The 27,784-nt window shown below is 40.3% G+C and overlaps 1 protein-coding gene and 2 long non-coding RNA genes across 6 annotated transcripts in view; 1 reads left to right on the top strand and 2 right to left on the bottom strand.

The window, feature by feature from the left end:
- The window catches only part of LOC135204731 (uncharacterized), a 442,014-nt gene that overhangs the window by 126,941 nt on the left and 287,289 nt on the right, over positions 1–27,784 (bottom strand). The gene's annotated exons all lie outside the window — the stretch shown is intronic.
- LOC135204730 (uncharacterized) overlaps positions 1–27,784 on the bottom strand; it is a 96,186-nt gene that overhangs the window by 33,935 nt on the left and 34,467 nt on the right. For 3 of the 4 annotated variants that reach the window (XR_010312313.1, XR_010312314.1, XR_010312315.1), the window contains 4 exons: positions 15,857–15,976; positions 15,343–15,429; positions 11,854–12,029; positions 7,442–9,713 (listed from right to left, as the gene is read on the bottom strand). This is a non-coding gene — a long non-coding RNA (uncharacterized LOC135204730). Of the gene's footprint in view, positions 1–7,441; positions 9,714–11,853; positions 12,030–15,342; positions 15,430–15,856; positions 15,977–27,784 lie in introns of those variants that run through there. The other variant, XR_010312316.1, reaches the window with a different exon arrangement.
- Positions 16,590–26,978, top strand: LOC135204383 (uncharacterized). Its single transcript, XM_064234604.1, has 2 exons — positions 16,590–17,324; positions 24,476–26,978. Exon 2 carries the CDS (start codon positions 24,501–24,503, stop codon positions 26,976–26,978), a length of 2,478 nt encoding a protein of 825 aa, XP_064090674.1. The 5' UTR covers positions 16,590–17,324; positions 24,476–24,500.

Here is a 27,784-nt window from a genome sequence, read left to right as displayed (position 1 = left end):
CAATAAAGTTGGTGAAAGATCCTTTCACAGGTAGGCCATATAATATTTTGGTAAAATTTAGTTTGAACAGATTTTTCTTTATTTAGCTTGAACTGATATATATATATATATATATATATATATATATATATATATATATATATATATATATATATATATATACCTACACTTATTTTCTGTAAGTGAGGTAATTCCACTCATGTTTTATAGTAATATACTATTTGAATTTTTCCCCAGTTTAATGTAATAATTTTATGGGATTATACAGCATAGTAGATCATAAAAGAGGTTAGTCTTTAGATCTCGGAATCCAAAAATCTGGCTCTCCTGATCTATACAGCCGATACTCTAGGCATGATTTAATTCACTTAGATGATCATGTGTAGATTATTCCTACTTTACACCTTATTCCTTCTTGAACCCTCTTAATTACAACATATATTCAGTTTACATTATTATGAGTTCATAGTTTTCATTGCATTTAATTTAATTATATGTAATACCCTTCCATATTCCGCGAATGTGTATATAACCCCCCCTAACCCCCCCTTCCCCCCACCCAGTCACCACCCTTTACCACCTCTCTATTACCACCTCACTCCTTCTCTTTTCTTCCTCCATCCTCTCCTCTCCACATTGTACACTAGCCATACACAAAGTTTTGGTTTTGTTTTGCAATATTAACTAATTTACATATTTGATAGAATTCTTTTATATATTAAAATTATTGTGATAACGTAATATAATTAATTTTAAAATGTAGGCCTTCTTTCCCCAACTACTATCAGTGAATACTAAAAAAAGTCGAACTTTTATGCATAGGAGGGTTAAAAAGAATACACTTCATTAACTCCTCCCCCTCTCTTACCTCTCCTCACCCACACATCTTATGTAGGCTATATATATCTATGTTGTCTTTATTTTCATAAACTTGTATTACACATTATAGGTCATACCTGATTTATACGTTTTTTCTACCATACCATATTTATTCTAAGTTATGAAATAATATATATTTACTTTAACAGGTATGAAATAAATTGTCTGCTTCATATTGAATGTGTTTTAATTAATGCCCAACAATGACTACACCATGAGGGTTATAATCCATAATATACACAGGATAGGCCTATGCTTTACAATATTATTATTTGGCTAATAACAAAATTGTCATCAAAATGTGCAATTCAAGAAACAAGCAATGTTCATAATGGAAATAAATTCAACTGCTACAACAATAACTCGACTTCTTTGTAAAAAAAAAAAAAAAAAAAAAAAAAGGTAGGCCTCCTGATCACTGGTGATTTCAATATCAGGCGCGATTCCACCAAAGCAACATGGAAACATGCTGACTACAATAAAGCAACATTGTTTCTTCAATTTGTCTTCTACAATGCCAGTGTTTCTATTGAATGCCACAAAGCTATTCCAACAAATCATCAATAAAATTGAGCAAGTTGGCAACAAGAGACGATCGCTACTTGTGCATGCTATCTGGTGTATTAAATGGATATATATATATATATATATATATCATATATATATATTATATATATATATATATATATACGTATATATATATATCTGCGAGAAGAACCAGCAGATCCGGATACCAGACGGCCTGCGGCCATCTGGGGGCCACCAGGATCATCCTGAGGTTTGGGGTGGCCAGCACTCGGCTGATCACCTTGCGAATCAGGCAGAATGGAGAAAAGACGTAGGCGAAGAGTTAGTTCCAGGACTGCTGAAATGCGTCCTCTGCAGCTGCCCATGGGTCCGGCACGGCTGAGAAGAAAACCTGGAGTTTTCTGTTGTGCCGGGTGGCGAACAGATCGACCACTGGACGCCCCTACAGGTTGAAGAGCCTTTCCACCACGTCTGGGTGTAGCGACCATTCGGTCCCTATCACCTGATCCCGACGGCTGAGCTTGTCCGCTACTACGTTCCTCTTGCCTGGGATGTAGCGTGCTGACAGCTCTATTGAGTGAGCGATGGCCCACTCTTGCACCTGCATTGTCAACTGGTGCAACGGGAGAGACATGAGTCCCCCCTATTTGTTGACATATGCCACTACTGTGGTGTTGTCGCACATCAACACCACCGAGTGTCCCATCAAGTGGTCCTGGAATTCTTGAAGAGCGAGGAACGCTGCCTTGAGTTCCAAGACATTGATGTGAAGGTGCTTGTTGCGATTGTCCCACACTCCTGAAGCAAGCAACTCCTCCAGGTGTGCACCCCAACCCTTGGTGGATGCGTCTGAAAACAGCAACATCTCCGTGGGGGGAGTGCTGAGAGGCACTCCCTTTAAGTGGTTCCTGTCGTCCAGCCACCAAGCTAGGTCCAGTCTCACCTCCTCCGTGAGAGCCACGGGGAAGTGCGGTGGGTCCTGAGCCTGTGACCAACTCTCCTTTAGTCTCCACTGAAGAGACCGCAGGTGAAGACGCCCGTGAGGGACTAACTTCTCGAGTGACGACAGGTGTCCAATCACGACTTGCCATTGCTGAGCCGGTTGCTTCTGTCGAGACAGAAACCAGATGGCTGCCTCCCTGAACCTGCTGATCCGCAAGTCTGCGGGGAAGACTTGCTCTGCTACTGTATCGATCAGCATTCCCAGGCACTTCATCCTCTGCTTGGGTTCGAGATCGGATTTCTCGAAGTTTACCACGATCCCCAGATTGTGGCAAAACTTGAGCAGTCAATTCCTGTCTTGTAGCAACTGCAAGTGGGAGCTCGCCAGGACCAGCCAATCGTCGAGATACCTCAGAAGACGTATCCCGTGCGAGTGGGCCCAAGCAGACACCAGAGTGAACACTTGCGTGAACACCTGTGGGGCGGTTGACAGACCGAAACAAAGTGCCCTGAACTGGTACACCGTCCCGTTGAGGATGAAGCGGAAGTACTTCCTGGAGGACTGATGGATGGGTATCTGAAAATACGCATCCTTCAAGTCCACCGAAAGCATGAAATCGTTCCCCCTGATGGAATCGAGCATGGAACGTGCCGTTTCCATCTTGAACCAAGTCTGGCGAACGAAACAGTTCAGGGGAGAGAGATCTATCACCGGGCGCCAGCCCCCCGAAGACTTCTCCACTAGGAAAAGGCGGCTGTAGAAGCCCGGTGATTGGTCCCTGACGATTTCCACAGCTCCTTTGCTCAGCATGGACTTGATCTCCTGTCTCAGCGTGATGTCCTTCGCAGAACCTTTGACATACGTCAGGGGTTGGACCGGATGAGAAGTGAGGGGGGGCCGAGATTCGAAGGGAAGTAGATATCCCTCCCGAAGGACGCCTACTACCCAGGTCTCGGCACCATAGCGCTGCCAAGTTGCCCAATGGCTCGCCAGGCACCCCCCACTTTCGGCAGCAGATGAGGGGGAACGCCGTCCCTAGTGTTTCCCTCCTTTCTTCAACTTCTTCCCAGCCGTTCCTCGTGAGGAGGAGGGCTGGGAGGAGGGCTGGTTAGAGCCCCCCTTCGCAGAAGAAGAAGACAGAGTCTTTCCCCAGGGTTTAGACGTGGCAGACGTCTTAGCCCCCGAGGAAGCGCTAGCCAAACTCTTGGGTTAAACGGCGGTTCGAGGCTGCCCAGTCGCCTTCGAAACCGCCTGGTGGAGAAAACGGTCACTGTCATCAGTGCGCCGTCTCTCTACCGCAGCGTCCACCATCTCATCTGGGAAGAGAGAGGAGGAACTCCGAACCGGTCCGTTTCGCAGTGCAGCCTCACGCCCAGCCCCCCTGGATACTCGTGTCAGGACTGCGTCCCGACGCCGAAGAACCAGGTTGGCCCACAGGTTAGCCATCTGGTGGGCTAGGTAGGAGATAGCCCTACCTCCAGACTGGCAGAGCCTCCTGAAAGACGGGTCCTCCTCAAGGGCAGAGCCCCCGAAGTTGGCCGCGACTTTCGACACTGTGAGGGACCACAGGTCAAGCCAGGAGACTGCCTGGAATGCTGCCATTGCGGTAGATTCCAGGTCTTGTGCCTCTTGCTGTGAGAACCATAGGTTCTCAGACAGGAGCTGCTGCAGAGACACACCCGGTGTTAGCCTAACTAACCCCAGGTTAACCTGTTTAGGCGGCATCGGGTCCTCAGAAGGCATGTAAAAACGCTGCTGTTGCTGCAGAGGAGGAGGAAGCAGCTTCGCCGACCGGCCCGACTTGAGCGAGTTCTCCCGTCCGGAAACGAGAGACTCTAACTGGTTGAGCACTGAATCGGCTAGCTGGGATCGAGGCAGACCAACCGTCGGTCTGGGTTCCCTCTTTGGGCCCCAGAACGACTCGAGCCGGGACGTGGGCTCGGAAGGTGGTAGCGGTGATCCCTCCTCGTGATTGCCCCTAGTTGTCTCGCCTCTCCCGGTATAACCCGAGGAGGTTGAAGGCACTGGAGAGGAAGACCTGACGCTCCCTCCACGCTCACCGGCCGGACCGGTAGGCTTGGAGGGCTGCAGGCGATCCCCAACCCTCGGTGGGGACCGAGCTGCAGGCCTGGTCGTGCCGCTCGCCCCAGGCGAATGGCTGGACTGAGCACAGCGACGCCGGTCCTGCGCATCAGACGAGCTGTTGCCGCTCTCCCTACCCAACCGGTCCTTGTGGGTGCGTCGGTCAGGAGAGCGGCATCGCTCGCTGTCGCGGCTGGGCCGGTGAGTGGGCTCGCGGCGTGTCGAGCTGCTGGCACCAGCCGAGGCTGGTGCTAGCGGCCGGGGGGACCTCTTCCCTGCCTCAGCCCGTGGCCGGTCAGCGACCGGCACGTCCACCCTAGGTACCGGCAGGTCGCTACGAGAGCGGCCGCTGGTCTGGCGAGAGCTACCTGAGCGGCTCTCACCAGCCTTCTGCCCTGTGCCGCTGTCTTGGCGGCGAGCGAACTCTGGCGTCAAAACTTTGGCTGTATGGTCTCCCGGGGGAGAGAGTACACTCGGGATCTCTCGCAAACGAGAGGCCAAGCCGGATCCTGCCTTAGCGGCAGAACCGCTAACACCAGGTGAGGAGGGGCCGGTCGAAACCGGCACTCCTTTGGTCCCCGCTTTCCCCTTCCTTGCAGATGGGGAGGTGGGCCCCGCTCCCGAAGGAGCAGGAGGACCAGCAGAAGGACCCCCCCGTCTCGCTTCGGCGAGACGGGCCCTTAGAAGCTCCCGAAGGACACTTCTTTGGCGGGGGGGCGGGGGAGGCAGCCTTCTTCTTCGGCTTGCGAGCCTTAGAAGTCGAAGGTGAAGAGGCAGCAGCAGACGACGAAGCAGACGATGAAGACGAAGACGACACCTTCCCCCTCTTCTTCCTCTTCTTCGTCAGCTCCTTCAGGACAGTCGTCAGGTCCTCCATCCAGGCCGGAGCCGGGGCTATTGCCGAAGCAACACGGCCCGACTGCGCCTGTCCGGAAAGACCTGGGACTGGAAAAGACACACCGTGGGCAGCAGCATGGACAGGGATAGGAACGGCAGGAGCGGCAGACACAGCAGGAGCAGCCATCATCTCAGCAACAGCAGGGGCGGCCAGAACATCAGCAGCAGCACCGACATCAGGGACAGCCAAACCAACATCAACAGGAGTGGCAGGAATGGGCGGTGCAGCCATCGTCCTCTCGGTAGCCAGCGGGAACCTAGGAACTGGTGGACGGTCCAGGGGCGAGCTCTTGACACAGCAAAAGTCTGGGGCAGGCAACGCGAAGAGCCCAGGCGGCGGCGGCATCCCCCCTCTCGGTACGGCAGTGATTGGCCCTTGGATGGCAGCAGACGGCGTCACCGACACAGCGTGTTGCGTGTAGACCAGGTGAGGGGGAGCGGCATAGGCAGGAGTGTAGATGGTGGTGGTAGTGGTGGTGACCGCTTCATGGGTTACCGCCCCAGACCCTGCTAGATGCTGCAGCAGCCCCTGGATGCTCGGCAGGCCCTGCAGTCCCAGCGCAGCCCACACCTGTCCCAGATCATCACCCACGGACGTCCTACCTGAAAGAACAAGAGTCGGGTTGATTAGAGAGGTTTCCTCACGCACGGGGGGGGGGGGGGAGTGCCCCACCCCGAACGCACAGAAGACCCCGTAAACAACTGTACATCCGGGTAACGGGTGCCCTCCTCCACACTCGCCTGATCGAGAGAGGAGAAGGACTACGAAACCGCGAAGGCAACAACCGTGGGAGCTGAGCGGGAGGAAGGAAGGAAGAAGAAGTATCCGTAACCAAGGGGGTCGCAGGAGAACTTCCCGACGAATCCCTGGCAGGTCTTCTCTTCCTCCTCCCCTCGTACAGCACCCACTGCGCCTTGGACCAATCATCACAAACCAAACATGCATTTGACCGAGAGCAATCCCGCCCTCAGCAACGAGAACACAACTCGTGAGGATCTACCTCAACATAAGATCTGAATGCCCCACAGCGGCGCTCATCCACACCAGGACAAATTCTGCGTGACGTGGTAGGGCACGGGGAATTATCATCAACTTGATCCATTATTAGAAAATGAAAAAGACACTGTACTTGCAATACACCTTTTTCATACACACAAACCAGAAAGAGAAATCAATCACACAAAGCGAACGACGATCAGCGGGCAGAGAGCCGAAAGCAAAAGTGATTCTTCGCCTCCCAGTCGCGCTGCGCGCGCACTGGCGGACAAGCAGCTAACTACGTTACCCCTTGTTCGAAGCTTACGACCGTTCCAGCTGCCGCTTAAGCAATCTTCCTAGTGTAAAGGACCGATGGTTTGTATATCGTGTCGGAACAAATGCATTTTTATTCATTTGCTAAATGCTGGTGGTCTGTTTAAACCCCACACAAGGATAGGCCCTATGACCGTTTGGTAAATTTTGAGGGCATTTGAGCCATACTTTACGTATCCTTGAAACTCCAGAGTAACAATGGTTTTCACAATGTGTGTTAGTGTATGTAAGACTTTGTGTATATATGTTTCAAATTAAAGGAAACGTGAATTGCGCCATGGAGCTGTATTATACCATCAATATTCTCATTTGATGCCCATTCCCTTATTGTACACTACTTAGGTTTGGGACGAAATAAGAATTCCATACACTACTATTACCACTACTATCAACATCTGAGTCTTCATTCATAAATTAAATTTATGGCTGGCGTCTATAAAGTACATTAGTGTCAATGAATGGGAAGGCCTTCAGTAATGACGTTTTATTAGCCTCCATCTACGAGACTGCTAGATTTAGTCAAGTTTTCCTTTAAAATCTCTTTGATTTACTCCAAGTGCCTCAATTATCAACATTGAATAATACAGCAGCAGTAAATTAATGAAATAAAACATATACATAGTCAACCTGGGCCATACAATTGCCCAAAATCAGCATAAGCCATATCATAATCCAAACTGTCACTATCAAAATACCTGGGCGAGGGGGGGGGGGGGGGGGGGACATTACTTGCCCCCTACACCCCGAGAGGCCCACACAGCTGCTTCAATACCTAATCCAAAATGATGGGAAATTATTCAAAATATCAGGGCCACATACTGGCCCAACACTAGAGCCACAAATGCTCAACACGTATATAACATGAATGTTCAAAATCCACTAGCACAACCTCCATTGCTCCAAGGACGAATCTTCCGAAGATGATTATGGTTTAACCATCCTCCAAGCAACAACTCCATACTGAAGGTTCAACTGGTGCTCTCATCAACAACTCCATATTGAAGATTCAGCTGATGACCTCACTCTCGACTCAGAACGATCTCCACTTCGATCTGCAGCGACTACCAGGCGACCAACACCTGTCCCTGTCGAGCTGTTGACCAACAAGCCACACAGGGCTGTTACAAACTCAAATAATGTTAATACCATATTTACCTTACAACGGACATCAATTAGGCATTTTAACAAAAATTTCAGGCAACTTTACTTTGATCTTTTGAAACTTAAATACCAATTGGTGCATGCAATCTTTACCGCTCACTTATTTTAATTGCTCATCCCATCTGTAAAAAATTACGTCAATCGCTGGTTCCTTGGTGTTTCCTGCCATTATCACCTGCTTGAAAGCACATATTTATATTTCCCAAACATTTTTCCCAAATATCCTGAATACAGTGTTTCAACGTCTTTTCCTCAATAACCAGTGTTGAGTTCACATTCCCATTAATTGCTGGATTGTAATTAGACAATTTAAAACTAGCATTATCTTTGAATGCGTTAGTTTTTGTTTTTTTAAAAACCCCAATCTTACACTTTCACTCTTTATCCAAAGTTACATTTACAACTCAAATATGTATTTACACTAACTGCATTATAATTATTGATCCAACCTGGGTCACTTATCACCAAACATCCAACCAAAGCAAACCCTATCATCGAACTCAGTTTAACCATTTCTAAAACCACCACTTACTGCAGGGCATCTTTTTAATCGAGATTCTAAGTTATTTCTTATATTGATGCTGTATTGTACAAGGGACTACCCAGGTTACCAATCCCATTTTTGTTAACCAACGCATATCTAAGATCTTGTCAGGGTCACACAAACGGCCAATTGCCAAGACTTCTAACCTCTTTACCATCAGAACACTGAATGCTACGGGATGAAATTTCAAAATATAGTCACAGTCAATTTCCTTTATATTCGTTAACAATTTGATATGCAATACTAATCCAAATTAGAACTACCAAGGCAAATATCTAAAAATCGTATATCCTTGATCTTAAAAAAAAATAAAAAAAAAAACATTCAATATCTTATGTACCTTTTTTTGACAATCAGGGCCAATTTTGTGTGGTTACAAACATAGGTAATTACAGGGTGGTTCACACACTGGAATCTTTTCTTAGTCATGAATCTATGGTAACCGAATGATTTATTTTCAAAATAGGATTTATTCTCAAAACCTGTTTTATCAGACTTCAAAACTGAAATTAGGAAAGCCTCACTTTTGTAACATGAAATAAGGAGTATTTCATGAACTAATCATACAATTAGTCCAAATCCTCCAGTCCGCCATTTTAAACCCCTCAGAACAAGGTCACCTGTAAGTCATAAAAAGTAACAGGAAAAACATTGGATAAAACTAAATTAAAAGCAAACCTTAATACAAAGAACAAAAAAAAATTAAAGTTAACGTACACTGTCGCTCATTTAGTAAGTTTTCTTTCATGCAAAATCTTTTCGAATTACAAAATGCATAAAACATCAAACCTCCTTCAAAATACTAACATGTACCAAATATCTAAAAAGGTATAACAGTGGATTTTAATAGGTTTCATGATCCAAAACTAAAAATGAAATGGGAGCTTTGAAAAACCAGAAACTCTAATCCACAAGTAATCATTCTACAGTTTTCTATAAAAATCAAACTGACCTAAACTAAATACAAAAGTTACATCATACAAACTGACCAAACTAATATTCCAAACAACTTTTAAAATCTCAGTATTAGGGCGAGAAGTAACTAAAACCAGAGTGGATTAAGCTAATAAATTCAGTAACCGTAAAAGCACAATATATGGCTTACAAATGAAAGTTAACTGTTTAAACAGTCACTCATAGACCAGTTTTATACAAACCATCAGATTTATACAAACCATTGCATTTGTACGAAACATTAAGTACGACGGTAATCTACTGAATTTACTAGATTATCAGTTTTAAAAAATCACTGGATAGTAGTACCAGCTTAACACTCACGTTCATCTTCAACAGAAAAGTACTTAAACCTAAAACTCTTAGGAGCGCCTTTTTTAATCAGTCTTGAATATTCATCGTAGCATCATTCCCTGAAACGTATAAAAAGCATTAGAAAGTTAAATATACTGAAACTCAAAAAATATCTAATGCCATTTAAGTAGTTTTAAGAAACTTTTTGGAAGTAAATTTTCTTCGAGTTCACATACTAACTCCAACGATCTTCATGTTATTGTCCTTGTAATGAAAAGATTTGTCTTCATAATTGTAATTCAAACAAAACTTTAGAAGCATTGCTAAAACTGGTTGTGATGAACTAAATACACAATAACATTGGGAAAATTTAGATTTACTGTATTTTTCTTACTGTAATAAGCACATTCCAACACGCAGGTCCTCGGCAAGAAATGATCAAGAAAAAATATCTATACTAAATATAAAGAAAAATTATATTAGATTTACATCACATTGTATTAGGGATCTACAGACAGGTAGATACAAAACTTTTACGCAAATAGCACAAACTTATGCTTGAAAAGAAAAAGGAAGCTCACCGCCAATAAACAAAAATAAGGGACTAAACTGAAATCCATCCGCGGGGACCACATGGAGACATCGAGACGGGAAAAGCATGAGTCACTGAAACCAACCAATGGTGTAGAACTTTAAAAGTGAAAAAAAATGAATACTGGATAAATTCAGCAAACTTACACAAGAAATTTAAGCAGTGTTTTGTCTGCAAAAAGCACATTGAAATATATAGTCAAGGTCAAAAGAACAGAAAGTTCTCAAAAAATGTGCAGCCGTCTTTAATTATAACCTTGAGGATGCGACAATAAGTCGTGAAACGTCGGCAAATAAATGTACCTGAGTACGATGCCTTTCCCTATGGTTCCCCTGATGAGATGTACCTACAGCTGCAGCGTCTTCGTACATACTATATATATATAATATATATATATATAGATATCTATATATAATATATATGAATATATATATATATATATAATAGTCAATTATATATATATATATAATATATAGAAATATATATTAATATATATATATATATATATATATACTATATAATATATATAAATATATATAAATATATATATATATATATATATATATATATAATGATATAATATACTATTAAATATATAAATATAATATATATAATAATAATATATATATATATATATATGTTATATAATTAATTATATATATATACATTATATATTAATATTATATCTTTATATATTATATATATATATATATATATATATATATATCGAGCTACAATGTCCTTTAATATCTAATTCGCTCTACCTCGGAATTAATATATTTTCATATATGCATAACCGAAGGGTAATTTTCTCGATAATAGACTTGCCTGGACCAGGGCGCGAACCCATGGATCCTTTCAAATCAGGAACGTCACTGACGTTTGAAAGGATCCATGGGTTCGCGCCCTGGTCCAGGAAAGTCTATTATCGAGAAAAAATTCCCCTTCGGTTAAGCATATATGAAAATATATTAATTCCGAGGTAGAGCGAATTAGATATTAAAGGACATTGTAGCTCAATATATGTATATGAATCACGGAAATGTGATATGACTTATATATATATATATATATATATATATATATATATATATATATAATATATATATATAATATATATATATATATAATGCACTCCTGCTTAGGTGATTTTATGACTTCAGGTCCTATCATGAATCAGACAGTGATGGAAGAGGGAGAGGAGTTGCTAAGTACCAACAGTGGTGTGAATAAACAAAGAAAACGTTATACAAGTGATTAATGGATGTCCATTGAAGAGTTGATGGACAAAAAGCAGTGCTTCAAAACATATTGGTTAAAAAGCCACATTTTCTACAGAATGCAGAGGTTGATTCCTTTTGTGAGGTTTCCCTAAATTAAGTTTTTTACTATATGTACATGTAAACAAATATTTGTTGACAATGTTCTCGCAAGGACTCAAATGAAGCTAAATTCACGTTGCAAAGAACGAGTTCTGAAATGAAAAGTTTTATTGTTTTCAAGTTGGTAAGGGAACATTCCTGAGACCAGTGTGATCAGTTATTGGTCAACAGATTATTATATGGTGAGACTCATTATCACAGTTATTGTAAAACAGGATATGCTTTATAACCTATTGCGTTTCAAGTATTTTGCCAGTGAAGCTGAAGACAGATATGATTACTTACGAAAAGAGAAGCTTTCCCAAGCCTGCAGGACAGATATATACCCTCCTTCAGGGAATCTAACTTTAGATGAATCTTTACTTTATATAATGGAAGGACTTGAGGGTAAGCATTCGAGGTTTGAAATAAAGATTTTCAAGCCGGCTGATGGAAATGGCATTGCTTTGAAAAGTTTCACACTGAAATGAATAACATTAACAATTTAGTATTTTCATAATAACCTGCAAAACGCCTATTACAAAGTAAAATGGTAACAAAATGACGGTACAATATAACACTATAAGGTCATGACAATAAAAACAAACTTTATTGAAGTACAAATATAAAATGGAAATAACTGTTCAGTTACAATAGAGTTAAATGATTTGTTCAATATATTTAGGATCAGGAATAGGGAACTGTCTTGTCGGTTTCTTTGAGCACTTGACTGACTTACTCAAGAAAAAACAATTAAGATCGTTATTCTGGAAGTGAACAAAACGTTACAGTAAGTAATGTCCACAGAAAACATCGCAGCTTAAACATTAGCAAAATTGAAGCATGAATTGATCTACGATGAATATATAAAGAAAAATCAGCCTGACGTTATAAAGACATAACTGACATTAATTGGCCAAATACCCTATGGCGGGATCACAGATTATCTTGAGCAATCTTATGCCTGATAAAAATAAATAAAAAAACGCTGACATGAAGATCAGACAACTACTATTCTAAGAATGCCTTTGGGCTATTTATATAAAAAAGTTAGAATGAATTAAATTAAAATTAAATTTCTATATGCGCACATGAAAATAATCAAAAGTAAAAAGTATAAAAAGAAACCGAATAAAGGTCCAGTCACAGAACCTATTTGTAAATTTAGGTTTTTTCATGGAGAACTCAATGGGCAATGGTCACTGATTAACAAGCCTAGGTGACATATTGTAGTATTTCAAATTTATGACTATTGTCCCTGTAATTGAATAAGTTTCTTTTATGTTATTAGATAGAAAGAGAGAGAGAGAGAGAGAGAGAGATTGGGGGGGGGGGGGGTATGATTCAACATCGGCATGGCTTCAAGAATGTATCAAAGGTAAATCTGTACTACTGTGCCAGAAATAATATTCGCTCAAGTCAGGAATACGGGATACGAGAAAAAAATATTTATTGTAATTCTTTCAGTACTTTTGTGGAGTTTCTAGAGCATTCAGTTGGAGAATTCGTTATGTAAAAAGAAATTATTTCAAGCTACCTCAGTTTTTCGATTAAACAGAAGACCATGAAAATTCCTTGTTTTCTATTTTATCGTTCCTTAGTTGCAAAACCTTAAGAGACCGGAAAGGTACTTTCCATTTTCAAGCATCATAGGAAGGAGTTTATTTTTACAGTTTATAAAAGTGTAGATTTTATAAAGGCTTTTTTTTTATTGCATAAATATCAATAAAAACTAAAGCTTTCTTTGGAGTACCCAGTGTGGAGTAGCTGTTTCCCTTTGTAATAAAACAAAAAGCATCAACACAAACAATAAAAGACACATAAAGGAAGAAACAGTAAAATGAAATTCTGACATAGGGTCAGCATCTAAATAACAGCTTTATAAACTTGATGAATAAAAAAAGAAGCTATTGAGTCTAACTTATGAGATCAATTAATGTATTATAAGAAAGGAGATTTGCATATCTGATTTTCGGTTCTACAGAAATAAGATTGAACATTATTGGCTAGAACAAATTTTAGATATTAAACCCTACCACGATCAATGGCCAGTTATATAGAATATGATGCACTGCTTGAATAACAGGGGTGAAGAAATAAATAATTATTTAGGTCTTGGAACTGGGAAACTCAGAAAATCATTGAGTTATAGTTGTGCCACGAATGATTTCAGAAGTTGGAAGGAATTCCAGATTTATGCAATGAAAAATTCACTCATATTGTTGAAAATAACAAACGTACTTATAATTCCAAGTTGTGTTACAGCCGAGACCTTAGAAAATGGAGTGTGATTATATTTCCGACAATAGTTTTGGAACCGTTACAAGTAATGGAAATTGACAATAATTCAAAACTATTCCTAATTAGGAATTCTCATATTTTTGTTACGTAGATTTGTCTGTAAGGTCAAATACGAAAGAAAGAAAATTACTTTACTGAAGAAGATCAGATTTCAGGTAGAACTGAGATACCTCAGGTAGTAACATTTAATTAAAGAGAGAAACATTTACAAGACTTTTTGGTTATTTGACGTTATCCACAAAAGTTGCATAAGATCCCAACATCTAACTCAACCTTCGAATAAACTAGCAGCTTATAATTTTTAAATTATTTTATAGATGTTTTACAGTCATTCACATTATAGAACAGAGAGAACAATAACCTATAATCAATTAATCTTATTTTACTAATTATAATTCAGTAGCTTTCGCAAGTTTTACTCGTCATGATAAGGTTCTTTAGACGATGAATTGTGAGTTCTTTGATTTTAAATCATATCCCATTTCATATAAACTTCTCGTAGGTACTAATGGAGAGCATAGCAAGATAAATTTATCTTGTTTCCCCAAACGACCCTAATGTACCTAAGCCACCAATCATACAATATTTGTATGATTCAAGACACGAATGAAGGAACATGGTTCAATTGTACGTGTTCATTGCGAAATTGAGGTAAGTTGCGGCTTCGTTGTAAGGAGAGCATGTGTCCTATTGCGAGAGTCCATTTAATAAGCGAAGTTTCTTTGCTACATTTATTCTACAAAAACAGACTGACGCCTGCTGTCGCTAAAGGAAGTCAGAACAAAACATGATCAGAATCAACCACAGCCGTGTCTGTGTTCATAGCATGAGTACGAACACACTCCAGCCTCGAGCATGAGGAGACACAGGTCACATATATACACGACATACAACTTACAAACACAATCCTTCAACAGCATATCAGAATATCAGTTTACTAAAGAAAATGTAAGACAACTTCATTATTCTTGAATTTCATAAACGTAATACCGTAAAACGGCAAATGAGTTGTCACCTAGATCATGGTCACTCGGTTGCAAGAAATTATTGTGTTTGCGTGTTCCCACATCATCAAATATTTGTGTAAACACAAGCTACGAGTATCCTCTCACTTCATTTGCGTCTCTTTTACTACTCATTAGAAAAATTGTGTTGACAGTAACACATTTCCATTACTATTATCATTTTAATTTGGTTATTATCACCAATTTCGTGCAACATGTACATCAGACGTCTTCCTCCACAGCAGCAATGCAACTGGATGGCAAATCCTAAATGCAGTGAATATTTGGACTTTGGGTTTTACCAGAGACTATAATTATCTTTATTCTCCGGTGGTCTTTCCGAAATCTTAAACTGAATAGCCACGATGAAGTAAGTCGTCACTGTGCTCGCAATTTGTGAAAGATGACATTTAGGAAAGTAAATGTCAAAAGAAGTCGTGACGTTCAGTTTATGCATTAAAAACATAATAAAGATAAACTAGAAACTTACAGGAAGGAGACATCCTCTTCTCAGGCGAAAGAAATCGTAAGGAGCAAAATCTAAGTTTCTTTCCAGGTGTCGGAAAATCCTTTTCACCTATTGAGTGGAAAGGTAACATTTTCTTTATATCTAACCTCAAGAAGTGTGTGTTTTGTGGGGCGTAAAAAATTATTAAATGTCTAGCAAGAGATAAAAAATATAGATGAAATTTAGCTGTCTTATTTTTTCGCAGATTAAACAAGAAGGATATCAAAATGTGGTTTTATATATCTGATTCTGTTAGTGCTTAAGTTTTTCATGTTTACAGGATTACAATACTTCATAAAAATATCTTGCAATTTTTCTGAATAAAAATGGTTTAACTTTGTACTTATCTTAAGGTTATGATTGCTAATGTGTTATATATATATATATATATATATATATATATAATATATATATATATATATATATATATATATATATATATATTTATATATATATATATGTATATATATATATATATCTTATAAATATAAGTAACCTTATTCTCAAGGCTCTACTTCATAAATCAAGTCAAGCACGACAATAGTCGAATCCAGTCAGCTGCAGTTAGTCTCCATTTCTTTAGAGAAGTAGGAGTCCTGTCACTTCTTCAGTAAACCTGAAAATAAAAGTATATAAATTACTTAGTCACAAAACATTTGACACAAATAATACAGCTGTACTAAATCTACATAGTTTAATTTATCAATAAAACTATGAACCTTAAAATCAAACTATACAAAATTAAACTATACAAATGCACACAGGGACAAGACTGAGAAGCTTAAAAAAACGGTGGAGAAAGAATCCAGTGACCTCGGACAGTCTCCAGGATCCCGTCAGTCTCTCAAGGTTTCTCACAAAAAACCTTATTTGTGCAACAATTCGACTGTTTCTATATTGTGGCGGACACCTACTGGCAGATATTAATTCATTCATATAAATAAAAGGTAAAATCTACCACGGAACTCACGAAATGGCATTTGTAATGCGTGCTGACACTAGCAGATTAGTTAGTTATGTGTTTTTATTTTTATTTTTTTTACGAAGCTCTAGTCCGGAAACTGCAGACACAATCAACCGAGAGAGAGAGAGAGAGAGAGAGAGAGAGAGAGAGAGAGAGAGAGAGAGAGAGAGAGAGAGAGAGCATGAAACGGCCCAAAAGGAAACTCTTGCGAAAAAAATTGAATATTTTGTGTGACAGACTTTGCAAATGGATTCATGAGAGATTGGGTCGATGTCGCAGGCAGAAAGGACAGTGCTTATTTTGGGGGCTCCATTTGCAGGATATCCGCTCATTTTCGGAGGCCGTTTCCGCTGCTGCTTTTGCCAGAGAGCAATGTGGCACAACTTCCCCAAGTCTCCTTGTGGATATACTACAGTGTCGCCGCTTCCAAAGTCCGATTTCGACCGGTAGTCTCTAGGGCAGTTCCTTTCTGTGGAATCATTCCACTTGGTAGTTCTGATCGTGGATTACTTCAGAATAATCTGGGGGCGTCTCACGTTCTCCCGAAGGGCCTGAGGCTTCCTCTCCCTCCGATATCTTGCGGGAGTTTCCTATGTAGTCTTGGCTGTGTAAGTCCTCGAAAACGCCCTAAAATAAGTGACTGTGGAGCAAACGAACCACCTGATAAGTGAAAATGAATGTAGTGACTGCAACTCTCAAAGGTGTACTTCCTTGTGTGTATGTTCTCTACACCAGTGGAAAAATGTCTTGCAACAAAAATCAGAAAGTGGTTCGATGAAGAAAATGCGTCAGTCAAAGAACCACTCGATGAACACCTATGGGAACCTAAGAAGTCTAGAAAGTATAAAGGGTAAACCCAAAAAAAGTGAAGTAAAGTTTCAGTGAAGACTTTGAGAGACTGTGCTGAAGCGTTTGGTGGTGTTTCTGTGTCTGAGCTTTTAAAAGGACCTGTCCAGAAGAAGAGCTTTTACAGGAACCTGTCTAGAATTTCTGCATCCCTGTAAGTAATATTAATGAGAGAGAGAGAGAGAGAGAGAGAGAGAGAGAGAGAGAGAGAGAGAGAGAGAGAGAGAGAGAGATAGAGTGAGTTTATACACAGATTTGCTTTCTGTATTTTCACAATGTAACCTTCATGAGCGAGTGGTTCTGAATACAAACTGCACATTACCTTGGACACATTCTTTTGTTTTGAATTCACCTTCTTTTGAAGCTAGGGGGGTTATACTATATTCAAATATAAGTCTTTATATTCCTGCAGAATTACTTAGTCAGTTGAGAAATCTTTACTTCGAAGCCCATTTTCATTTTTTTTTCTAAAAGAACAACTGTTCAGATGACTTTGTCCGTCTGTCCGCACTTTTTCTTCGCACCGTCTTCGTCCCTTCTTCCTCCTATTGTGCCTCTCAAACCTTTTCTATTCCTCCTGGTATGCCTCTCAAACCTATTTATTCCTCCTGTTGCGCCTTTCAAACCTATTTTTAGTCCTCCTGTTATACCTCCCAAACCTTCTTATTCCTGTTGCGCCTTTCAAACCTTTTCTATTCCTCCTGTTATGCCTCCCAAACCTTTTTTTAGTCCTCCTGTTATGCCTCTCAAAACTTTTTATTCATCCTGTTATGCCTTTCAAACCTTTTTATTCCTGTCAGTTTCAGCCCTGAATAACAACCTCGTCAGAGGTTCTAGTGCTGTCTGGTCTTTGGCCTCATTTTAATAACAATAATAATAATAATAATAACAATAACAATAATAATAATAATAATAATAATAATAATAATAATAATAATAATAATAATAATAATAATAATAATAATAATAGAAGGAGAAGGTTGGTCAACATCTGGAATGAGAGGAATAACACCCCCCAAACAGAGCAGAGGCTGGCAGACCAAGTAAGGAACATAAAGAAAAAGAACTGGCTCTCCCCAACAGAAAGAGAAGAACTGGAAAGGGAAATGTCACACTACAACGAATTACACGAAGACGAACTGAGAGACGATGCCACAGAAGACGACAGGGATGATGAGGTATCAAACAACGACATACGAAGAAACACTGACGAAGTAACAGAGAGGACGGAATGGGTAGAAAAGATTAGACAATGGATGGAGCCAGATACAGAGAGAACAAAGATCCCCTCCATGAAAGCCTACAGCGCCAAGAAATTAAGGGAGAATACAAATGAGGTCAATGAAATAATGGGCATAATACACACCACCAGTGTCACAGAAACAAATAACTTGGGATATGCAGGAGCAAGATTAGTAGCAGAACTGATGGGGATACGAACACCAACACCACCAGCACAACCAACCCAACAGAAACCAAAACAGCAACCTCCTTGGAAAAGGCGCCTGGAAAAGCAAATCATGGTGATGAGATCTAACTTGAGTCAACTGAAAGAGATGGCAGAAAAAAAGGCAAGCCTAGAAGCAACAAAAACAAGGGAGGAACACAACGAGAAATACAAAGTACAAGAGAGGGGACTAAACAACACAATAGAAGATGAAAAAACAGAGGCTTAAGGCCAAAGCACATAAGATCCAACGGTATATGAACAGGAATAAGGGATACCAACAGAACAAACTATTTGGAACTAACCAGAAAAGACTATACAGCCAACTAAGGGGGGAAGACAACCACCAAGAAATTCCTGAATCCAAACCAAGTAAGAGACTCTGAGAAAACATATGGAGCAATCCGGTATCACACAACAAACATGCAACATGGTTCCAAGAAGTCAAGGAAGAAGAAACGGCGAGAATAAAACAATGATTCACAGATATCACGACAGACAGTTAGACACCAACTAAAGAAAATGCAAAACTGGAAAGCCCCAGGTCCCGATGAAGTCCATGGATACTGGCTCAAAAACTTCAAGGCCCTACACCCACGAATAGCAGAACAACTCCAGCATTGTATCTCAAATCACCATGCACCCAAATGGATGACCACAGGAAGGACATCCTTAGTACAAAAAGACAAGAGTAAGGGAAATATAGCCGGTAACTACAGGCCTATTACCTGCCTACCAATAATGTGGAAGTTACTAACAGGTATCATCAGTGAAAGGCTATACAACTACCTAGAGGAGACAAACACCATCCCCCAACAACAGAAAGGCTGCAGAAGGAAGTGTAGGGGCACAAAAGACCAGCTCCTGATAGACAAAATGGTAATGAAGAACAGTAGGAGAGGGAAAACCAACCCAAGCATGGCATGGATAGACTATAAGAAAGCCTTCGACATGATACCACACACATGGTAATAGAATGCCTGAAAATATATGGGGCAGAGGAAAACACCATCAGCTTCCTCAAAAATACAATGCACAACTGGAATACAATACTTACAAGCTCTGGAATAAGACTAGCAGAGGTTAATATCAGGAGAGGGATCTTCCAGAGAGACTCACTGTCCCCACTACTCTTCGTAGTAGCCATGATTCCCATGACAAAAGTACTACAGAAGATGGATGCCGGGTACCAACTCAAGAAAAGAGGCAACAGAATTAACCATCTGATGTTCATGGACAACATCAAGCTGTATGGTAAGAGCATCAAGGAAACAGATACCCTAATCCAGACTGTAAGGATTGTATCTGGGGACATCAGGATGGAGTTTGGAATAGAAAAATGCGCCTTAGTCAACATACAAAAGGGCAAAGTAACAAGAACTGAAGGGATAAAGCTACCAGATGGGAGCAACATCAAACACATAGATGAGACTGGATACAAATACCTGGGAATAATGGAAGGAGGGGATATAAAACACCAAGAGATGAAGGACACGATCAGGAAAGAATGTATGCAGAGACTCAAGGCGATACTCAAGTCAAAACTCAACGGCGGAAATATGATAAAAGCCATAAACACATGTGTAGTGCCAGTAATCAGATACAGTGCAGGAATAGTGGAATGGACGAAGGCAGAACTCCGCAGCTTAGATCAGAAAACCAGGAAACATATGACAATACGCAAAGCACTATACCCAAGAGCAAATACGGACAGACTATACATAACACGAAAGGAAGGAGGGAGAGGACTACTAAGTATAGAGGACTGTGTCAACATCGAGAACAGAGCACTGGGGCAATGTCTGAAAACCAGTGAAGACGAGTGGCTAAGGAGTGCATGGGAAGAAGGACTAATAAAAGTAGACGAAGACCCAGAAATATACAGAGACAGGATTACAAACAGAACAGAGGACTGGCACAACAAACCAATGCATGGACAATACATGAGACAGACTAAAGAACTAGCCAGCGATGACACATGGCAATGGCTACAGAGGGGAGAGCTAAAGAAGGAAACTGAAGGAATGATAACAGCGGCACAAGATCAGGCCCTAAGAACCAGATATGTTCAAAGAACGATAGATGGAAATAACATCTCTCCCATATGTAGGAAGTGCAATACGAAAAATGAAACCATAAACCACATAGCAAGCGAATGTCCGGCACTTGCACAGAACCAGTACAAAAAGAGGCATGATTCAGTGGCAAAAGCCCTCCACTGGAGCCTGTGCAAGAAACCTCAGCTACCTTGCAGTAATAAGTGGCACGAGCACCAACCTGAAGGAGTGATAGAAAACGATCACGCAAAGATCCTCTGGGACTATGATATCAGAACAGATAGGGTGATACGTGCAAATAGACCAGACGAGACGTTGATTGACAAAATCAAGAAGAAAGTATCACTCATTGATGTCGCAATACCATGGGACACCAGAGTTGAAGAGAAAGAGAGAGAAAAAATAGATAAGTATCAAGATCTGAAAATAGAAATAAGAAGGATATGGGATATGCCAGTGGAAATTGTACCCATAATCATAGGAACACTAGGCACGATCCCAAGATCCCTGAAAAGGAATCTAGAAAAACTAGAGGCTGAAGTAGCTCCAGGACTCATGCAGAAGAGTGTGATCCTAGAAACGGCGCACATAGTAAGAAAAGTGATGGACTCCTAAGGAGGCAGGATGCAACCCTGAACCCCACACTATAAATACCACCCAGTCGAATTGGAGGACTGAGATAGAGCAAAAAAAAAAAATAAATAATAAATTAATAATAATAATAAAAGAGAAGTCTCGGAAGTCATCAATTGAACTGTATTCATTACAAGATCAGCTAAAGAAAACCCACTATTATTTATCTTTTCTTTTCACTATCATCATTATCATTATCATCATTCATCTCATTTTCATCACTGTAAATGTTGCATACATCATTGAACTGTAGCCTATAATAATAATAATATTATAAAAAATAATATCACTGACGACAGATTATTGAAGATTCGCAAGAATAAGACAAGTGATGGCAACTGCCATAATCGAGATTGTTTACATCCTGTCACTCTGGTTAGGCGTCAACAGCAGCCAATCAGAACGCAGAGCTTAAAATTGCTACGTTCTCTTTGTCTGAGCGACGTCCGGTTGCCATCCCCCCAAGACAGACGTAACGCATCCAGGGATGTTTGCTTACATACAATAACTGTCAGTTTTCTAAACTGTTAGCCAATCAGGAAGCAGCTTTAGAAATTGCTGCATTTTCATTGGCTGAGCCATGTCCACTAGCCACGCCCCTTTAAGAACGCTCACTCTTGACAAGACTGTGGTGAACCCGACTTGATGAGTTCCTAAGTTAACATTTCAAACTTTACACTTTATGAAGTAATTTTATTGCAATACTTAATGATTCTATAAATATGTAGTATATATGTATACTGATAATAATCAGTATGCATATATACTGCATATGTATAGAATCTACTCGTCTTTTTATACCTGATATATAAGGAATTCTGATAACGACAATAAATAACTTCTTGAAATTATTATTAATCTATATTTAAGTATTGCTTTCCCCCTTTTTTCTCTTTGTGTTTTACAGTCGATTTTATAATATGAATTATTATATGCCATTTTAATCAGCATTTGCTCCTCTTTATTTCTGTACATAATATTATGATTAAAACTCCCATCGTAATAATGTAAGAGGTTTTATAAAGAGACCTTTGAGCAATTAAGATTTAAAAGGTAAATTGGACCTTACTGAATGAATCCATAAGGCTGCTTTCTCTCTCTCTCTTACTCTGTTGGGTTACGCCCATCTGACGGCTGTTTTTTAAACGGTTTCAGTTTTTTAGTAATTTATGTCTCTCTCACTCTCTCTCTCTCTCTTCTTCTCTCTCTCATCGATAAGGTTGCTGGGTTTAGCTGTTGTGGATTGGAATTTTGGTAGGGTATACGTAGAGGGTTGTTTACAAAAATACATACACATATACACACATACATACATACATACATACATACACCATTAACATTAGTGCCCTGAGACAACGTCTTCAGTCTCTGAAAATTTAACACCGAATTATGTGCTTGGTGGTTAGTTGAGCGTTGTGGGTCAAAGCCTGGTTATCTGCTCTACTATTGAGGCTTCTCGAAATATCATTATTATTAATATTATTTCGTTTTAATATGAAGTCATCCTTATGATCTGTTAAGGACATATAAAATAGCAATAATAATAATAATAATAATAATAATAATAATAATAATAATAATAATAATAAATAAAACATACACTGAATACGATGCAGGAAGAATTTCTCCTCCCTATGAGTATGAGAGGACCTGCCACTAACAATGACACCACCGATCACGACAACTCCACGGAAGACAACGCCCCCGAACGAGGTACTCCTGCAGCTGATGGAAATTAGATTAACTGTGACGTCCCACAGCGTAGCGCAACCCCCATCAACGTTACAGTGCCGCTCAGGAGGTCCAGACGGCTGCAGAATCTACTGCAACGCAACCATCGGTTCGAAGAAAGTGGCTTGAGACCTTGCTCAGGCAACCAATGAAAACGAAGACTCACCGCCACCAGCCAATAGGAGACAAGCATGGGGCAGACCCCCTGCTGTCAACCACAGATATAAGGAGGACGGACACTGCACCAAGATCAGTCCACCCTCAGCTTCCCAGCCCGAGGATGTCTGGCAGCTCCAGACGAAAGCTCGCTTTAAGAGAGAAAGACAGAGAGAGAGAGAGAGAGAGAGAGAGAGAGAGAGTGAAAATCGTTAATGACTTTGATGACTATGGTATCATAGTTTATCTGTAAAATGCAAATATATATACCTATTTTGACCCTGTATTTGACCATGACCTCTATAGGCGCTCTACTAGCCTGTTTAAGTAACAAGGAAAAAGCCGCTATTTGCAAAATAAAGAAGAATCTCTACAAGTGTAACGCTGCTGAAGTAGCCATTACTTTTAATAAAGTATATTATTATTATTATTATTATTATTATTATTATTATTATTATTATTATTATTATTATTATTATTATTATTATTATTTAATTGACCGACTGACAAGTAAGATTTGGGAATAACATTTTTAAAGAATCTGGATAAATGTTTTTTTTTTTTTTTTTTACATAGATTAAGGAAAAACATATTTGTAAGCAAGAGTCTGTGTTGTCAAAAGACCATTCCCCCCCTTTTCTCTGCCTGTCTGTCTGTCTGTCTCTAGTTAATTTTATACATAATAATAGATAAAACCGACTTCCCACCAAACTGTTGAACCGAGTTCTATTTTTCCATTCCTTCTTTCCCTCAGAGAGAGAGAGAGAGAGAGAAGAGAGAGAGAGAGAGAGTTTGCTACGTGTCACCCCTAGACCAAATATGATTTCCTTAGAAATTTTTTCAAAAAAGTTACTTTTTTCTTAACATATTTTAAACAGTGATCGACTGGATTTGGGTGGCCCTAGGTGTGCAAGTGGGGTCCCCACCAGAGGGGGCCAAAGTCTGAAACACTTAATCTAACCTAACCTGTCCTAACTTACCCTGAACGTAACATAACCAAACCTAAACTAAGCTAGGCTAACCTAACCTAAGCAAAATGTCTACTTCTCCTTCCCTTTCTCCAGTCTCCTCCTCCATCTATCAATCTGTTCCCTTCCTCCAATTTCTCAAATTCTTTCTGGTTTATCCTCCTACTCCTCCTCCTCCTCCTCCTATTGATCTCATCATGAGGAGGAGTCAAGTTGAAGCTGATGTTACTGCTGCTTCTCTTGTTATCATTACTACTAATGTTTCTCTCATTCTATTCCCTTCTCTTAACTGCTCTTGTTCTCTTCTTCTCAGGTTGTCTCTTGAAGTGTTCTGCAAAATGGCTTCCTCAGCACCTGCTATTTCTTCGAATGACTCGAGAAATATGAGACTGAGAATGTTTGTGAAGAAGTATGGAAAGAAGGTCGTTCACCTCATATATACCTTCCACTTTCTCCACGGACAACACAAGAACATCCGAGAGATTCTCACCGACAACCAAGTTCCATTTCAAGGGAGGAGATGTCCCTTCAACGACCAGGACGTCAGAAATCTCACAGAGAAGCTTCCGGAAGATCTGGACATCACATTGATGAACAAAGTCTGCCTGGTTCTTTGGCAAAGGGGGGTGAATGACCCTGGGGATGAATTAAAAGGGTTATTAAAAAAGATCAAAGATGTGAACAACTTTGTTAGCCACGAAGATCCTTATATGTCAGAACCAGAATTGGAAAGTAAACTCAGAGACTTTTTAGCAACACTCAAGGAAACCCTTTATAAAATCAAGTCTCTCTTTCCATCTCACGGTTCTGACACTGACCAGCTTAGAGAAGAGATCCAAGATGCTGTCCCAAAGCTCCTAGAAAAGGTCCGTGAGAAATATGATCCCTCAAACCCCCAGGATGTGCAAAGGCTTAAAGAGGAAATAGGAGAGTTTAGGAGTGAGACCTATGAGTTGATACAAGAATCATCTGTAGCAGAACTCCGGTCTCTTAATGAACGCCTCTGTCAGAGTTTGCCCTACGACTGGCTCACTCTGTATGGTACTACAGATCCAAGTAACATTGTGGTCTCTTTACAAGTGGAATATGATAAGGAGTTGAATAGAAGTCACCATGGTAATAAAAGTATCATTGTAAATCAAAATGAAATCTTCAACATTAAAGACCGAATGGGAAAAGACCCTGAAGTTGTGATTATATCTGGCGATGCAGGTTCTGGAAAGACCACAATTCTTTGTTCCTATGCAGAGGAATGGTGCAAGAACACAAATGATGTGCCAGAACTCTCTTCCTTCACATTTCTGCTCTGTATGCAGTTCAGGAATCATGACCACGACAACTTTGATGACTACCTTAAAAGCTCACTTCCAAACAATGTTGCTAGCTTTCCCTTTGACCTTGTCAAATTGGTAGTCCTGGGTTCAAAGTGTTTGGTCTTGTGTGATGGCTATAATGAGGCCAATGAGAATTCAAGAAAACTCTTTCAAGATTTTTTAAAACTGAATTCAAATAAGATGAAGTTTGTTGTCACAACATGTGCAGGGGATACCGAGAGACTAGAAAAAATTGTGAACAATGGCCAACGTTCCAGAATCAACCTCAAAGTTTCGGGTCTTCAGAAAGAGGATATGAAAATGCTCGCAGAAAAGCTCATTGGTCACCTGGTGAAAGATAATATCACCCAACAGGAGCAAATGAAAGAGGAGCTGCTTCAGAAAATAGAAGAAATGAATGCTGATACTAGAACCATCCTGCAAACCCCACTGTATTTCAACTTGTTCGTTCTCCTTTACATTGAGTGTCCAGATGAAATGAGCACCAGGACAACAGTCTACTTACAGGTGAGAAGGCACAAGATCAAGAGAATCTCCCACAAGACAGAAATCTCTGAGGAATCGCTGGAGAAATTTGATGCACTGTACAGAAAATGGTGTCTGAAACATTACCTTGAGGAAAAATATGAATATTCCGTGGCAGATGTGAGAAGCTTTGAAGAGGAGATTAGGCAAACGTTACCTGAAGTACTTCAGAACTTTGATGCCATCATGTCATCCTATTTCTCCATAAAGAAAACAAAGAAGCATCAGGCCAGTGTCAATGTCTACTGCCACAGACACAGAAGTGAGCAGGAGTTTGCAGCTGCAGGCAGCATCTGCGATGACATCGTCACATCAAGTAAAAGGACACAAGGAGGATACACTGTTTGGGATGTCCTGCTTTCGGTAGGATCCTGGGATGGAAGTGATCCAAGACAGTTATTTATGAGATTCAGAGAAGTGATTTTCTTCATACCAGGAATACTTTACAGCACTGAGAGAGATGTGCTGTATGATACAATAGAGGAGATACATGAACTCTATGTATTATTCAGAGTCTTTGGTGATGATGATGATGATGACGATGAGGGACATGATGGAGTTTATAGAGGACATGATGCTCTTTTGGACCCATGTATTGAAACCAGACTGGACGATAAGGTTTTGGAATCACTCGTGTCACAGATGAGAAAAACTTCTCTGAAGGACCAAGTAACATTCCAAGAACCCAAGAGCCTTTATGTCCTACCGTCCTTGCTGCCTAAACTGAGGCCTAAAAGGATTAAATTGGACTTTTCATCTTCAATACCGCGAAGAAACATCCCACATCTCATTCAGACTCTGAAGTCTGCTGCCAATAACAACTTTGGCACAGCGGTTGAGCTTTTGATGTATCTAAGTGACTGGGCACAACTTCCAGGACAGGAAAAGGACGAGGAGGAGGAGAAGGAGGAGGAGGAGGACCAGGTTTTGCCTCCAGTAGATAAATTACGTAAGTAGGAACTTCTTCAACCTTTACTCCTTTAACTGTAAAGTAATAAAACCTTCATCCTGAGATAGAAAACCTTTAGCTTTTTATTCATTATTGCATCTTCTTCATCTTTGATAATGACCTCCTCATGAGTTATTCAAGATGTAGAAAAACTCAGAAGAAGAAATGAAAGGAAAGTAGCAATGTCACCAAACTGCCTGTTTCTTCTGGAAAGAGATTTTAAAGAGTCATGTAAATACATCGGCATGTGCAGGCTTTTCTCTCTGTTACTAATATATATATATATATATATATATATATATATATATATATATATAATATATATATTATATATATATATATATATATATATATATATCTATATATATATATATATACTATTTATATATATATATAGATATAACAAAATAAAAAAGCAACAGTCTAGTTATCTTGCTCTTTTCTATATAGTTAATATTATTGTTTTCATCCAACAGAACTGGACATTAAGGATGACGGATCCGAAGACTTGGAGATCCTGAGGAGGTTTGAGGCTCTTTTCTCTCGCGACTCCACCAAAGGAATTACTGAGATTCGTCTACTACATGAGGTCTGCTCTCGCGCCGCCCAGGTCCTCAACAGGACTTTGTTTCCAACAACCAGGGAAGAAGAAGGGGGAAGGGAGGAGGAGGCACCCACTCATTTATGGGTTCACTTAGATGAAGGTGAGTAGTAGTATGGTGGTGGTGGTGGTGGTGGTAACGGTAGCATCAAAAGTCAACCGTCCCACGAAAGAAACTGTTCTTATTCCTTTCCTCCTTCTTCTTCTTCCTCT

The sequence above is a fragment of the Macrobrachium nipponense genome, chromosome 47 (genome assembly GCF_015104395.2).
Source record: "Macrobrachium nipponense isolate FS-2020 chromosome 47, ASM1510439v2, whole genome shotgun sequence".
In the NCBI taxonomy this organism is placed as follows: Eukaryota; Metazoa; Arthropoda; class Malacostraca; order Decapoda; family Palaemonidae; genus Macrobrachium; species Macrobrachium nipponense.
This window is presented reverse-complemented; position numbering and strand designations above follow the sequence as displayed.